The 16,465-nt window shown below is 41.6% G+C and overlaps 2 protein-coding genes across 12 annotated transcripts in view; one reads left to right on the forward strand and one right to left on the reverse strand.

Moving 5' to 3' along the window:
* The window catches only part of KATNIP (katanin interacting protein), a 66,912-nt gene extending 52,566 nt beyond the window's left edge, over positions 1 to 14,346 (reverse strand). For 8 of the 10 annotated variants that reach the window (XM_072878501.1, XM_072878504.1, XM_072878503.1 and 5 more), the window contains exons 1-6: positions 13,888 to 14,346; positions 13,371 to 13,447; positions 11,258 to 11,427; positions 6,209 to 6,291; positions 2,770 to 2,904; positions 444 to 705 (exon numbers count right to left, since the gene is read on the reverse strand). In XM_072878501.1, coding sequence (XP_072734602.1) covers positions 444 to 705; positions 2,770 to 2,904; positions 6,209 to 6,291; positions 11,258 to 11,427; positions 13,371 to 13,432 — 712 coding nt within the window. In that variant the 5' untranslated portion in view covers positions 13,433 to 13,447; positions 13,888 to 14,346. The remainder of the gene's footprint in view (positions 1 to 443; positions 706 to 2,769; positions 2,905 to 6,208; positions 6,292 to 11,257; positions 11,428 to 13,370; positions 13,448 to 13,887) is intronic. The other 2 variants (XM_072878498.1, XM_072878499.1) reach the window with 2 other exon arrangements.
* A 49-nt stretch (positions 14,347 to 14,395) lies between these two features.
* The window catches only part of GTF3C1 (general transcription factor IIIC subunit 1), a 44,750-nt gene continuing 42,680 nt past the window's right edge, over positions 14,396 to 16,465 (forward strand). For both annotated transcript variants that reach the window (XM_072878495.1, XM_072878496.1), the window contains exons 1-3: positions 14,396 to 14,642; positions 15,339 to 15,548; positions 15,724 to 15,900. In XM_072878495.1, coding sequence (XP_072734596.1) covers positions 14,422 to 14,642; positions 15,339 to 15,548; positions 15,724 to 15,900 — 608 coding nt within the window. In that variant the 5' untranslated portion in view covers positions 14,396 to 14,421. The remainder of the gene's footprint in view (positions 14,643 to 15,338; positions 15,549 to 15,723; positions 15,901 to 16,465) is intronic.

Genomic DNA, 16,465 nt, shown 5'->3' on the forward strand with positions numbered 1-16,465 from the left:
TACATCTTTCATCAGGGATGAACAGCACACGCTATGATGACAGGTATCCAGCACCCAGGATGAGAAATGGAGGAAGTTGAGACTGGGAAGATTTGGCTGCCTGGATTACTGCAAAAACAGTTCAAAAATACGTTGAAAAAATAATAATCTCTTGAGAAATCTCACAGTCTGAGACAATCTCAGTCCAAGTGTCTAGGCCCGGTGATGCAAGTGGGTTAACCAGGGCTATATCTTTGTCTTTGCAAAAAAATTCTTAACGTAGTAGTAAGAGGATGCAAGTCTCCCAACTCAGGAGATTAAAACAACAGGTTTGCTGAAGAGCATGAAAACTCATGAAAGTATGGAGTAACCATTAACAATTAACCAGCAGCATTTCCCTTAAAAGTAATGCTCTCAAAGAATTATTACAGTACTGTAGTAGTGCATAATACACAGAGACTTACTACTTTGATCCTGGTTGAACTCCAACACAGTAAGGGCACCAGAATCAAGGCCAGAGCATCTCCCAGCATCCTGATGTTCAGAAGCTTCTTTCTGCAGTGATCTACTGCTATGCAACTGAAGGCCTCCAAAGCTTGTAATTGTTTCTTCAGTGGGAGATGGTTCTGAAAACACATCCTCTTCAACAGAGTCATAATCATCACTTAGAGAGTCTTCTTCCATCCTTTTCTCTTCTATACTGAGTTGCAAGCTTCTTCTCAATTTCTGGTACAATTCAAACAGATTTGTCAGAAAAGCTTAAACATGTATTTTAAAATAAACCAATGTGGCTGCCTCTTCCTCCCCTAGGAGAAAGAAAAATCTTCTCATGAACTCAGAGCCATGATGCAGCTAAAAATATTCACATTCCTATGTCGCGTCTTCACTCCTCTGATGAGGACTTGTAAAGAAAAATCATCCTACAACTCCTTTGTTCCTTCTCATCAGAATCTGTGCAGGAAAATTCTGTAGGCCGAGGAATTTTTATGTGCAAAACCAATTTTTAGGAATAAGTTACAAACAGGAGGTAAGTAATGGAGAGGGCAAGGGCATATATTTTTCCAGTCTCACACAGTTAGATTACCCTATCTTTTGGCTTGCTATTTGAAGACTAGCTGTAATCCAGACTTTTCCAAATGCCTTCACAAGACTACAAAGCTAATGTAATAGCAACTTCTTTATAAGCAATTGGATAGATGACCTGTCTTGTACACATCTGTACTTCAAAAAACAGTAGAAAAGACTTGTGGTCTAATGGACTAAGCTTCCAGTTTCCACAGGTTTTTTTAAGTGGACACTCTGTAACGGGATTTTATGCAAAAATTAATCTATTTTGAAATTTACCATTGAAAAAACTGCCCTGCCTCTCTCAGCATAAGCCACAAACAGTATAGATGATGCTGGAGAGCCTTTTGTTTTTATGAGTGTAAAAGGAAAAGACCTTGCATATCTGAAATGCATCTTTTCCTACTTTGTTGGTATTAGAGTTTTGAGATAAGTATAGGTAAGCAAACTGTATGAGTAAAATGAAAACCTGAAGCTATCTTAGGTACAAATGAACTGTGACAGTGTATGTTCAGTTTGCAATGAAAGCTTAAAGCTGCTCTTCTGCTACAGATTACACTTGTTAGGAAATCCATGTTGACAGAAACATATTACAAAGAGCAGGCAAACTTAGGTTCAAAAGAGGGTCTATAAGCAACCTGAGGCTTGATATTGAGCATGTCTTTATGACAGTCGAGACTCGTATTTCTAGCTATTTGACAAGGAATTGTACAGGCTTTCTTTTAGTTTGAAACCTCATGACATCTGCATTGTAACAAGACATTCAAGAAAACACATTATAGCTTCAGGAAAACCAAGAGTATTTCCCTCTGGAATACAAAGAAAAGTGAGGTTTTGGTTTAAAATTATTAGCTCACTACTTACACATAAATGATTATAAATATCCATCACTGTAAACAAGTTACTGGTTTGTAGAGAAAAAAAAAATCATAAGCTAAAAAGCAATCTAGGAAAGGTAGAAAAATGCAAACTTGGGAAAGAAAAATATGCTTGGGAAGTTTGTTTGATGTCAGTGGTAAGATCTGTAGACAGTTTCATATATAGACGCTACTCCACTAGCCAGAAAAGCTTTACTGATGTCATTAATTGGTTAGGCAGAAAAACATTCATAAATTTTTGTTCATTTATCCATTTTTTTTTTAAGGACAGGACATTTGTGAAGTGTGCTAGAACAAACTGCAATTAGTAACCAAATGGAAGGCTGAACTGTCAAACAACAGAGTCAATACAATAACAACCCTTGATGGAAAGCAACTGTATTGATTATAATATTTTAAAAACTTTACTCTGACTTCTGTTAAGTAAAACAATGACATGCAACAATTTTAGCACAATTATTCAAAAACTAACTTAAACCCAGAGAAAGTTGTTATTTAAGCTTTCTCTAACCTGATAGCCAAGAGTGACATTCATGTGGACAACCATTACGTGAACGGAAAGAGTCTCCTCGCATGAAATACCTTGGTTCTATCCAACAGAGACAATATTCTACCTCTTTAAATTAGGACTTAACATGTTATAGTGTTGTTGACTCAGATTAGATTTTCAAAGTAGTTTTACGTTTCATTTTTTCCTTCTTTATGTCACATCTCATCAATGCGAAATCATCTAGTGAAAGAAACACTATATACTGGGTTTGCATGCTCTAGTCAAGACTGATACCTGGGCCTGTTCACATTTCAATTGACGCTACCATGAACAATAGAAGGCAACTGCCAATTGTACCTGGGAGTAACGGAGAGGATCATCACCATTTGTCTCCACGCTCAGGCTTTCATAAGGTTCAAAATCCTCAGAGTACTCAAGAGGAGGTTTAATGCAGAGTTTAGCCCCCCTTTCTGTTTTAATCTCCACAGTTTTCTGCTAAAAGAAGCATTCAAAGAAATTAGACATCTTTTGTGCTATCAGCAGTATAAAAAGAATAATAATCACATTTTACATAACAATATCTAGATCAAGCAACCTTTTTCCCCTCTGTTCCATAGGTTTCTGTCCTCCCTGAGCTCACCTTTGGGCCCCTGCATTATGGTTTAAGTGCCCTAGTCAAACCCCCTACCTGCTGCTGCTATCCCCAGAGTGGGTCAGGCCCAGCACACATCATGCGTTTGGCACCAAAGTGAGTGCCCATCGGGGTTCACCCCCTCACCTCTCCAGGTAAGTGAAAAAACGATAGGAGTAGGGACACAGCAATCAACAGAACCACCAACATGCAATCACTTAAAGCGCAGGCAGGTAAAGCAGTGCTCAGTGCTGGAGGAACAACCTTACAGCGAAAGCTCTCAAGCCTCTTCTGGGGAATCGGCATGCTTGGGTGCCTCTCTGAAATGCATCTACACTAATGGAGAACAAACACATGGGGAACAAACAGAAGGAGTTAGAAGCTTGTATCCAGTTACAGGGCTATGACATCACTGGGATCACAGAGATATGGTGGGATAGCTCACAAGACTGGAGTGCTGTGATGGATGGATACAGGCACAGGCTCTTTAAGAAAGACAGGCTGAGAAGGTGAGAAGGAATTGTCGTCCTTTATGTGAGAGAGAGCTGGAATGTATGGAGCTCTGCAAGGAACAGGTCAGGAGCCAGTCAAGAGCTTCTGAGTCAAGACAAGCAGACAGACCAGCATGGGTGCTGTTATAGTGGGTATCTGCTATAGACTTCCTGATCAGGAAGAAGTAGATGAGGCCTTCCTCAAAAAACTGGAAGAATCCGCAAGTTCAAAGACCCTTGTCTTCATAGGGTACTTTAACAAACCCAGTATCTGTTGGAAAGACAACGCAGCAGGGCTCAAGCAATCTAGGAGATTTCTAGAGTGCACATGGGATTGAGGAGCCAACAAGCAAAGGTGCTCTGCTGGAGATGCTGAGAGAGCTGGGACTCTTCAGCCTGGGGAAGAAAAGGCTCTGGGGGATCTCATCAATGTGCACAAATACCTGACAGGTATCTGCTCACTGACAGGACAAGAGGCAATGAACACAAATTTAAAAAATCATTAAATTCCATTAGAACAGAAGAAAAAAATTTACTGTGAGGGTGGTCAAACACTGGAACAGGTTTCCTGGAGAGGTTGTGGAGTCTCCATCTGTAGAGAATTCAAAACCTGACTGGACACGGTCCTGGGCAACCAGCTCTAGCTGACTCTGCTTGAGCACAGGGATTGGACTAGATGATCTCAAGAGTTCCCTTTCAACCACAATAATTCTGTGATTCTGTAATGTCTATGTATGAAAATGACTACTTGAAGTAATTGCAATTTTTGGAAGATGTATTACTCTTGTGTATAATATAATGAGGGGAAATGTTACGCCATAAGCATTCAAGCACAAAGATTTCTTTGCCTTTGTAAATGTCAGACATGGCTGCGAAAGTGGTTCAAATTAATTTGTTTTACTTCATAATTAGGATGCAATCAAAGTATGCACACTGTCAGTTACTCCAGCATGGCTAAAGAGGGGTAGAAGATTTGAGAAACTCATCTTTCCATACCACAGAATATCAGTACTCCACAACATGACAAAAGAGAAAGCAGGAAGTGCTCTCTCAAGGCAGAAAGTTATCTGTAAGTAACTTTTCTTCCCCACTTTTGAACTCTTGTGCAGACATATTCCATGGGGGGAAGTCTCATAAGTGAACGATGGGAAGGGGGAGGACTGTTTCATTAAAGGTAACGTGATCCAGAAGTCTGTGCAATGATGTTAAACCTAGTTATCTGGCGTTCATACACTCCTCTACCATTTTGTAAGTGCCAGGAGCAGAGATGTCCCAGAGAGAAGATCTTAAGGCAACCTGGCTTTTGATAGAATGTGTTCTTTCAATAAGTCTATCTTCCTGCCTCATAGCATACCTTAGCACAGCCTAGGTTTGATGGTTTTGAACATGAATGGCTAGGTCCTCTAGCTACCCAAAAAACCCACAGGGAAAATTACTGGGAAAGTAAACTGCTGTCTGGCACAACGTGCATCTTACTCAGTGGTTGCACATTTCCTTAGCTAAATAATTCCAGTTGTTCATTAAGATACTATAACTCTGCTATCCTCCCATCCAATTGGATAAAAGACTTAAGGTATCATTCTAAGCGAGTCTCAAGTAGTAGCTAGTTTTTAGTATAGATACCTATATTTGGCTAACTTTCCAATCCAGGCAGAGGAGATACCTCCTTCTTCATTTGGGTCTTGTGATTAGAATGACATAGATTATGACTAGCCACACATTTGGCAAATTTAGCAAACAAGTTCTGACAGGCCAGTATGTAAGCGGTGATCTACTGAGAGAAATAGCAGCTGAGAAAATGAATTCAACTAAGCAGTAAGGGTGATAAATAAAGTAATGCAGCCTTAAAACATGAACGTGCAATATTTGCTGAAAGAAAAGAAAACCTGCATGACATGAACACTTGATCCGCAGCAACACAGACCCCTGATCTCCAGTCACTCAAGCACAGACTGGACATCCAGCCAGGGCAATTGCTAATCAAGTAGGATAATCATTTGGGCGACATGTCTCAGTTGTTCAGAATTCACATTTGTTCTGTTAATTAAGTCATACTCCTTGACAGGTTAAGTCAGATCCTTCTTTAGGCCAAAAGAAAAAAAGATCATTGAGGTTTCTCCCATGAACCAACAACTATGTAGCTAATGGCTCCAAATTTCTTACAGGCAGGGTATTTTTATTATCTGTATGCATTTTCCTCTCTTCTGATCTGCAAGAATCTGTCACAAATTACAACTCAAGCTATGCGAATTACACCTCTGTGTCCCTTAATATTACTACAGGGTGGAGAACAGCAGTGATAGGCAGGGATGTATCTCCAAAATGAGATTCTCCATCCTTTGCACTAGATAAGCTCTCTAGGCTTGTCATCAGAGATGTCAAGCAACAGCTATTCTGCTGGAGGACAGATTGAGCCAATCATGTCAAGGCTGCAAAAGTTTCTGTGATGGATGTCACTGAACCAGACCCTTTCAATGAGATTTGCCTCTTTAGGCTTCAAAGTAGACACAAAACTGGTCAGTCACATTGTCACTCAGTATCCAGACCAAACCAAGACTCAGATTCTATGAGAGTCCCAACTCCCCACTATTTCCTAGTTACAACCAATTTCCCCTAAATTTATTTACAATCTAAGAATTAGTTCAAAGATGCATTCTTTCAAACTGTTTCTTACCTGAAGCCAACCTCTGCGTTGTATTTTGCTTGGTGCAGTCTGCGTGCTGCGTTCTTGCAAGTCACTCTCTTCTAGCTGGGCTGCTTTTTCAGAACGTAGAGACAAGAATTAGAAGAGAGAAAATAGAAATACAGTATTTGACAATGTACACCTTAGTTCATGTTCTTTTTTTTTTTTTTTTCCCAAATGAGGACAGAGAAGTAAGTCTTTGACATGTGAATGGTATCAACAACTGAAAAGGCATTCCACTTCAGATAGTGGATAGTTGTGTATTAGTAGCAGGAGTTTTGAACCTCTTCAGGGACAGTCATCACACAGTCATGAAAGTATAGAAATATTTTCTAGAAGAGGGGTGCACATCATTCTAACTCCTAGCTGGGCAGACAGTAAGCTGTCTTAGGAAGCCATATGAGCCCAGAACCCATGCTACTGAAGGCAGAATCCGATAGACAGGGTCCCAGTGAACAACAGGTGATATGCTGGGTTTACAAAGGAATTGTGTGTATTTACTCTCAAACTAAGGAAACATAAGGTATTGGCAGATTAAACAGAATGTATTAGGTATTTAACATACCGTGCAGAGAAGGATTCTTCATGTACAAGTCATAAATGAAGGACAAACAATCATTTTCCTTCATTTCTAAGGCAAGGAAGAGTTGGTTCCAGAACCTCTGCAAAAATTCTGTGTATGGTCAAGCAGAACTAAGGGTTCCTGTGTTGGAAACGGTCCCAACTTACAGTGGGACAATGGGTTTTTGAGAAGATGCTTTGACTGAGACAAAGAGACAAACATCTTGCAGGTCACACCAGCATCCTCCATGGAGCAAGGACATCACCAACACTCTCAATAGCATCCTAAATAAGAGCATCTCATTTCCTATGTCCAAGACAGATTTACAGCTTCCATTTCTTCTCAGTGGAGAGAAATAGCTGATGCAAAACCTTTTTTCTCTAAGCCATAATTTAATGGTCACCCTAAGCCAGCAGAAACCGGCACTACCAATAAAAGAAGCAGTTGTCCTACAAAGGTCATAGAATCACAGAAAGATTTAGTTTGGAAGGAACCTCTGGAGGTCACCTAGTCCAAGTTTCCATTCAAAGCAGTGTTTACTACAAAATTAGATCAGGTTGCTCATTACAACCCTCAATACCACATTTTCTTTTTTGGGTTGGACAACGCTACATGCACCTGTGCAGTGAACTGTTCAGAGAACTGATATGAGCAAGTTTTAACTGAGGAAAAACATAAAATAAAGATTACTTTTAATTGTAGTCACCTGTGCAATCTGGTTCACCATGAGATTGCACAAATGCTGGTACAAGAAGGTAGGAGAGAACAGGCACAGGGTAGGACCATTCTGGGGGGAACAGTGTATGCTTATGTCAATTTAGAGTGATCATAAAGTCACAGAGCAAGAAGAACAAGATGTTGTTCTATTGCTTCAGCACAAAGTATCCATCTCTTAGGCCTGAAACAGGACTAAGAACAGAGGGGAAAAGGAATGGACTGCTCCAGGGAAGAAACAAGATATATAATATCTTGTTTGGCAAAACAGCCCTTCCAACTAGAGCTCTTGCTACTCCATTAGGCTATTCCTAAGTAACTCCAGAAATACTTCGCGGTCATTAGCATTGGTGTGATTAGTATGGGGCTCTTCTGGCACTGAGGGTGAACTGTCCTGAGATTACAATGCTAGAAACATGGTCTGATTCAGTCACTGCTTTGGGACAGAATTGGAAGCATCTTTCACTTTCACTTCCTAAGCAATCCATCTCTTCTAAGCAACTGCTCAGAAGGCCACCCATGTATGCCATAAATGTAAGTAGGAAAAGGGGACAGGGTAGGACTTATGCTACTACTGCTGAGTATTTGGTTCTCAGAATTGTTTGAGTATTTTGTGATGGATTCATGTGGCCAGGTCTCTCTAAACCAGGAAAAACAGTAGTTCAAATCCCAGGCAGAAGCTGATGCAGCTGAGCTACCCGTCTGTGCTACAAACATTACTTTAGAACAAAACATCCTTCTCATGGGATGGATAGGATGTGAATACCAACCACTACCTGCTTCAGCACACAAAATAGCTCCATTGGTGTCATTCCCTTGGAGACTTGAGCTGACAGTACCTATTCTAGTAGCCAAGGACTGAGTAAGTACATCATCAAAATATTAGTCATAATCAAAGGAGACCCCATGCTACCCTTAAGCCACATCTTTGTGACCACACCGACATTCACTGGAAGTACATACATGGTTGTGAAACTACGTCTGGGTTATACACCCAAGGAAATGATGGTATACCTAAAGACCAGCTTCACTACCTTATAAGCCCATCATTTACTTTAACTGATTTACCAAGCCTAAGTGTAAAAAGTTTATCAATCACTATTATCATGAATTACTCCTAGGGAACACAGACAAAGAAAATAGTCCAGACAAATAGATTTATGATGACACTTTCAGAAACCACAAAGAGGGATTTGTGCCCATTCTGTATTATTAAGTATCACACATTCCTAATTCTTCAGTGAAGACTAATCCTATAGATGGATGCTTTAGAAGTAATAAATGATGCAATAACTCTCATGGGAGATGGATAGGGAAGAAAATTCCGTGCTGTATCTCAGCTAGAAATCATGTCTGTAAGTAAAATCATATTCAATAATTGAGAAGAAATGCCTAGAAATGAAACAGACCACAAAATTGCTAAGGTACTACCCCCAGGCAAGAAGTTTATAAAGATCACCAATTACTCCCACTCCGGACTCTAGTGGTAAAATCAAATGGAAGAGGAAAAATGACAGGATGATGATTTAGTTGATATCTTTCACTGCAGCTACACGTGTTTAAAATAACAACATTGGATAGCTAAGAAACAGCAAAACACTGAGTTCTTTTCTGCAGAGATAATGCTACTGTCTCTAAGTTGATGGAGTTGAGGAAAGGAACAGAGACTGCCACTGAAGCCTTTAAAGGTCCCTAAGACAAGCTTAAGTATTCTACTTGTCCTGGTTTCAACTGAGGTAGAGTTAATTTTCTTTGTGGTAGCTGGTGTGGGGCTATGTTTTGGATTTGTGCTGAAAACAGTGTTGATAACACACTGATGTTTTAGTTGTTGCTAAGTAGTGTTTGCACTAGTCAAGGACTTTTCAGCTTCCCATGCTCTGTCAGGTGCAGAAGAAGTTGGGAGGGGACACAGCCAAGGTAGTTGATCCAAACTGACCAAAAGGATATCCCACACCATATGACGTCATGCTCAGTATATAAAGCTGGGGAAGAAGAAGGAAGGGGAGGACATTTGGAGTGATGGCATTTGTCTTCCCAGGTAACCATTGCGCGTTGATGGAGCCCTGCTTTCCTGGAGATGGCTGAACACCTGCCTGCCGATGGGAAGGAGTGAATGGATTCCTTGTTTTGGTTTGCTTGCGTGCACGGCTTTTGCTTTACCTGTGAAACTGTCTTTGTCTCAACCCATGAGTTGTCTCACTTTTACTCTTCTGATTCTCTCCCCCATCCCACCAAGGGGGGAGTGAGCGAGCAGCTGTGTGGGGCTTGGTTGCTGGCTGGGGTTAAACCATGACACTACCTTAAGTGAATCAAATGGCACTAAGCAACCATAAAAATAAACAATTTTGGCTAAGCTTAGAGATAACAGCTGCACAGCAAAACTTGAAGAGGAAATTTCTCTTGACGGAGTTCTATTACAGCTGCTGCCACAGCATCCCTACACAATTTTTGGACCAAAAAGTCAAAGATGTTGTTGTACACCCTCTTTAGCTACCTAAAGGTATATCATCCCAGTGTGACAGAGCACACAATTTCCTCCTTTTTCCAGTTTCCAGGACATGAACTTTTTTGCATCATTACACACAAGTTTTTACTTTCATACAGAACAGTGAAACTAGGTGACTAGCTGATTCCCTATCACCATCCCGTATAGCCTGCAAGAAATTATATAGCAGACAGCTAAGCCTGAACACACTTAAACATGAAAACAAATAGTATGTAGTCAGTGTAGCAGGAAAACAAAGAAAAAAAGAGATGGAGCTTAGAGTCATGGTTAAAACAGTTACTGAAAGAAAAGTTAGTTTCAGTACTGTTGAGATTAATAAACTTTCAATCATAATAAATTATCATATTAAGTAACTTTTTAAACTCTTTGTCTTTATTTTGAAGTGAAAATATTAAGCAGACACAGCAACAGATTAAAATAATACACTCTGAGGAAGACAGGTTGTAGCAAGCGCGAGGATAACAGACCAAGGTTGATAAATTGCTTTACACAGGGATTTAGTGAAATCAACTTTCTTTTCATTATGCTAAATAGGTTAGAAGGCCAGTAAGCTCACACTATACCTTCATACATGCAAAATTATTCTTGTCACTACATTGCTCTCTGCGACAGACAGACTTAAATTAGAAATAAAATGCACATTTTTAAATAAAGCCAGCTAATCTCTGGCAGAAAACAGTAGATTTCTTTACTTCAAATATTTAAATAAAGATTAGCTGTCCTTTTAAGACAACTATTATAGCTTAAACATAATTTATTATCTTAATGAAGCTATTACTGGATATAATTTTATCATAATCTATGTCATCAAATGTCATTTGTCTACAGGACACCAGACTTAGATAACTAAACCAGATCTTAAAGTCCATCAGCCCATCAGATCTTAAGCCTACGAATGGTGTTATGTATCAGACAAAGGCATACACTTATTTTACAGTGGCAATTTATACACATTTATAATCTTCTAGTTTTAGTTACAACTGTTTAACAAATGGAGAGGCGAGGAAAGTAAACTTTGGAATTAGTTAGGGATCAACTAAGAAATTGATAGGGTGTTGCAGAGACCGTTCCTTACATACAACCAGCATAATTACTCTGATGAAAGAGTCCCATGGAATTTCATTCCACCAAGCTCAAATGCTGCTGCCTCCTTACCACAGCCTGACCAGCAACCTCACCGACTGAATTACAGCCCTGATGAGTAAATATTTAAAATAGTTCTAGACTGCAATCTCTGTAAAACTCTCATGTAACTCACCATTCATCCTGGTAGTCTTTGTCTCATTTTTAAGGTAGCCACGTGAGTTGATTTTTCTGCGGTAATTTCTCAGCTCTGAATTAGCTCCATTCAGATACAGAGAAAATCCTTGTTCTAACTGCTCCAGTTTGATTTGTATAGGATCCTTTTTTTTTAAACGTCCCAGTAGCCTGAAGCAGAAAGGATAATAATTCATCCTTATGCAGTGCATATGCAGACGGTCAGATTAGCAATAAATACAAAAACACATGATGTCACAAAGCTGAAAAATATGTTCATAGTTCAAATAACAATTTCAGAATATAGCTACCAGGACCTGTTCCTGTTCCGTAATGCTTGTATGAGTACCCACATGCTGTGACACATGAAGTTTGACCAAGCCTCTCCCTTCTGAGATTTTTTCCATGTTGTTTCTCATTTCATATTATTTTTTCCCATTTGGCATTTAGTATACTTAACCTTTCTTCTTGAGAATTTTCAAGAGTTTTACTTAGAATTTCAAAAAGCTTAAAAATGGCTGAGCTCTTTTCAAGAAAAAAAAAGAAAAAGATTATTTGTGTTTTGAAACTTGAGGAGGAAAGCCCCCAATCAATAGTGCAGTTAGAGATACCAGAAAATTAAAGTCTGGTTAAAACAATACTAAAGAAACACCCTTCCCCAGGCTCAATTTCAGTGAAACACCTACCGTCCCTCTTCCAAGTCTAGTCTTCCCTCCTTTTGCCATGGGTTATATATACTCAGTCCATCCTACTTCCTTCGGTGAGGTGACATGCAGGCCAGGAGGTTAGGGCCATGCAGGTGACAATTTCCGCCTGCCCCTGCACGGTGTGTCCTGGTTTCCCTCTGACTCCAGGGTGGGTCAATCTACGGGCCAAAGTCCCCCAGGGGTGTATCTGTTCTGACACGAGTCACCTTTTTCCAAGAGTGTGTCCCCAGCCACGTCCCCAGCACTCCTCTAGGTAGCATGCCTCCACAGGAGCACCCCAACCCCTGCAGCCACCACTGTCTTAAATCCACCCCAGGCTGCTCTGACTGGCTGATGTTTTGGTACATGATGGGCTGTTTCTGTTAGTTTTGGATCCAGCAGGAACCGGCTGTGACCAGCCCAGGGCAGTACCTGACCTGCTCCCACACAGGCTACTCTGCAGCCCCCGCTAGCCAAAAGCACCAGTTATGTCCAATATGTGAATGTATCCCGCATGCCTCTTCTGAAAGGTTCAGTTGCCACCTGCTTGTCGTGTTGCAATTCAGTGGCATTTGTCTCCACCAAAATTCAGAATTAGAGCTGTGATAATAAGGATGCAAGTTGTTTCAATCATTAAATAATTTGTTTTTATCCTTTCCTAAAACTGCTTTAGGAGACTATAAATGAAAGAAACCCACGTTCACAAAAACTGGCTGTTCTTCTAACACAGCTGTGGCTTTTGTAGGTTTTTTTGGTCTTTTCACCAAACAATTCAGTTTGTTATAGGACTTGAGTAAAAATCTTATGGGTTGTGGTAGAGGAGGGAATCCAGCAAGAAAGTTCTGTAGACCCTTCTGAATTAACCGATGACATTCATCTGTCTGGGGTACAATGACAGGAAGGTTCATATGAACAAAGATTAAAAGAAATGTTTTAAACTTGTCTGAAAGATACTGAAGTTTGCAAAAGCAACCTAGATGTCCTTATGTCCCACATTAGCAGAACCTGACTTTGCACATTTAACTTCAGCGAGTTTTGCATGCAATTTTCTGTATTTCTGACAACATAAAAAACCTTGCCTCATGACAACATCCTCACATGGTGTGAGCTGCCAATTACTTCTGAATCAAGAACCTCTTGCTCTATAAACAAAAATCTTCCCTGTAAGCCATGGAAACAGTAACTATTTTATTAATAAATTTATCTATGTTTTAAAGTATGCTGAAGAAATACCGTGATCTCCTCTAGAAATAAGAACTTTGTGTACTTAGCAAACAAAGGGAAGAAAAGAGAATCACCAGACTTTGCATCACATGTTTAAAAACCAAGTTTTTAAACTAATATTCACAACTGCTGATATTAGATACTATATTAGATAGTACACAACGGATATTACATACTCAATGGTGTAACAATTGTGTATCTTACCGGTTTCTCTGCTGAAGGGATATTAAGTATTCGTCATGTTTTTCATCAAAGTCAGTCACCATGTCCTTAATATAAAGCTGAAATGAGAATATAATTGTCACACTGAAGTCTAGAAATGATTTATTACAGGGTACTACTGGTTTTGCACCCCCAATAGACAAGAATGCCATAAATTGAAAAAAGTTCATCCTTCAACAAAGCATAAAACTGTCAGTGTACTAAATAGAGTCCCTGAAGAACAGACAAAATGTTACTTGTTTTACTTATTTTTCAAGACTCTTCACCATCTACTGAAGAGCCTAAAAGTACTAAAAATGGAAGGCATATGCTATAATGAGTTTATAATCCAAGAACTGACAAGCAAGTCAATTCTGGGGCACAAGCTGAAAGGGCCATGCCCAAAGCCCAACTGTAGGATGATTTTCCTGAATTGCTACTGCTCTTAAGGTCAGTTAATTCTAGAACTTATTCACTGCAGAGGCTGTATACACGTCAAGTGTTTAAGTAAAGATTGTACCTTGCTTGCCTTTCAGGAAATATGAACTTTTCCAGCAATTCCCACCAAGTATCCTGGAGTTGCTGCTGCAAGTTGTGGTGGGGTGCCGTCTTACACACTCCGAAGTTTAAACTTGCCACCAAAACATTTAATTTAGCCCTGTGCCAAAAAAAGAAACCCCATATTTTGTCTCTTACCGACCGCAGAGTATCTCTGCTAAAATACTGCCCCTTCCCGCGCCCTCGCTGAGGTAACGCAGCGTTGGGGCTGAACGGACAGCTGTCCCGAAGGGCAGAGCCGGGGCTCGGGCCCGGGCCCGACCCCTCTGCGCTTTGCCTCCGCGGCGCCGGCAGGCAGCGGGCTCAGGAGAAAGGCGGGGGCAGCGCGCCCGCCGGACGGGGACCCCAGGACAGCCCGGCGGGCACCGCGGCGACAAAGGGCCGGGCCGGGCCGGGCCGCGCCGCCGCTGCCCTGTTTGGGCGTTTCCTTGGTTACCGTCGCGGTGGCGACCTCACTTCCGGCGCGCAGGCCCGTACCCGGAAGCGGCGGCGGGGGATGGAGGCGCTGTGGGCGCTGCTGGACGAGGTGGCCCTGGAGGGGCTGGACGGCATCACGCCGGCCGCGCTGTGGCACCGCCTGGGCGCCCGCACGCCGCCCTTCCCGCTGCCGCTGGAGCCCGTCACGCAGCAGCTCCTCTGGGCCGCGCTCAGCGCCCAGCCCGACATCAGCTTCTACCTGCTGCCGCGGGCGCGCCCGCCGCTCCGCCTGCACGACCGGTGAGGGCAGCTCCGGCGGGGACGGCGCTCCCCGCCCCGCCGAGCCGAGCCGCGCCGCGCCGTGCCGCGCCGCCCCCTCTGGCGGGCCGCCGCGCTTTCCCCTTCCCGCCGGGCGGGCTTGCTGCTCTGCCGGGGATAACTCGGGCCTGGTTCTGCAGCCGCCCCGGTGGCTGCCCCCGCCGCCTCCGTTCTCCGGAGCCATTCGGGTTTTGCTGAAAGAGCGCTGGAGGAGCTGGTGGGCGGCAGGCGAGGCGGAGTGCGGTTTTGAAGCCTGCTGTTTAGGAGAGCTGTACAGGAGTCCTGGCTAGATTTCCATTCTGATGACTGTTTACCGCTTAGGTACAAGCGGAATTTATTTGTCCCAGTTCGTCAGGGTGGATGTACCTGTTGTTTTCCTTTTCTGTAAACTGGTATTTTTTTTCTTTCATTCTTAATAGTCTCTTTTATTCCCACCACTTCACTATCCTTGAATTTTTGAAGATGAGATAATGTATTACTCTGCATGCTGATAAGGTTTGGTCATACTCGAGGACTGCAGCTCTGCTCTTAGTGCTTTTCCAGTTTTGACGTTTCAAAAGAGTTTCATTTTTCCAAGATATTTTATAGAGGTATCAGCATTGTTTGTGACAATCTCATATATTCCAGTTCCAGATTCCCCTTGCTTGGTTAAATGTTGGCTCTCTGCTTTTATTTCAGATATGAAGAAATAGACCTTGAAACAGGAATACTGGAAACTAAAAGAGATCCTGTTCCTTCAGATGATATTTATCCTGTCCACATGATTTTGGATAATAAAGATGGCATACAAGGTTCCTGCCAGTATTTTAAAGAGAGAGTAGATATCACTGATCAAATAAGGAGGAAGGATTTGCAGCCTTGTTATACTTACACAGAAGCTGTTGAAAAGTGAGTGAAATCCTTATATCTGGCATTAAAAGATTTTTAACTTAAGTTTTAAAACTTAGTCCTCGCTCAGTTTGTGCAGATTATATTAAGAATGGTGTTTGTGGGGGGAAAGTGATTGATCTCTCTGTTTTTATGGAACTAATAATAATTTATTCCTTTCCCTTCTCTTTCTTAGATGGGGAGAGAAACTAGTCATTGTTGCTTCCCAAGACCAGCGTTACAGAGCTTTAATAGGCTGGGAGGGGGACCCGGACTTAAAACTCCCTGACTTCTCCTACTGTATATTGGAGCGCTTAGGTCGTGCTAGGTGGCAAGGAGAGCTTCAGAGGGACCTTCACAGTGGGGCTTTCAAGTAAGTTTATATCTTGCTATATGAATTAAACCAAAGCGGATAAGTTTCCAGTGCTTATTTATAAAGATCCGTCCACTTAAGAATTCCTGTGTATTGATTTAAACTCATATCTGCATTAGTAGTGTCTCATCCTTACTACCAGGAGCACTTGGTTCTTGGAGCCTGTATTGCTAGAAGTATACTGATCTCTTCGTTGAGTTCATTATACTGCCTGATATTTTCTCATGGATCCAGAGGTTGTCTATTGGGTCAATACGCAAGTTTCTAACTTGTGGAAGTTGCTTTCTCTAAATCACTCTTTCTTCAAATTTGAGATGGAACGATGAATTTCATTTTCTTTTCTAAACTGCTGAGTAAGCATCTTATCCTGCCCAAGTTCTGAAGAGATCCTTGGATGCCCACCTTTTGTCCCCAGCATTTGCCCTGTGTGGCATCTTCCTCTATATGACCTGAATGGGAGCCTGAGTTACCACCTCCCAAACTAGACCATGTATTTTGTTGATGGAGGAGCATTACACAGCCTCTTAGGGAACTTCTGGTTTTGTATTGCAGTTAAGGGCTATTC

The sequence above is a fragment of the Ciconia boyciana genome, chromosome 13 (assembly GCF_034638445.1).
Source record: "Ciconia boyciana chromosome 13, ASM3463844v1, whole genome shotgun sequence".
NCBI lineage: Eukaryota > Metazoa > Chordata > Aves > Ciconiiformes > Ciconiidae > Ciconia > Ciconia boyciana.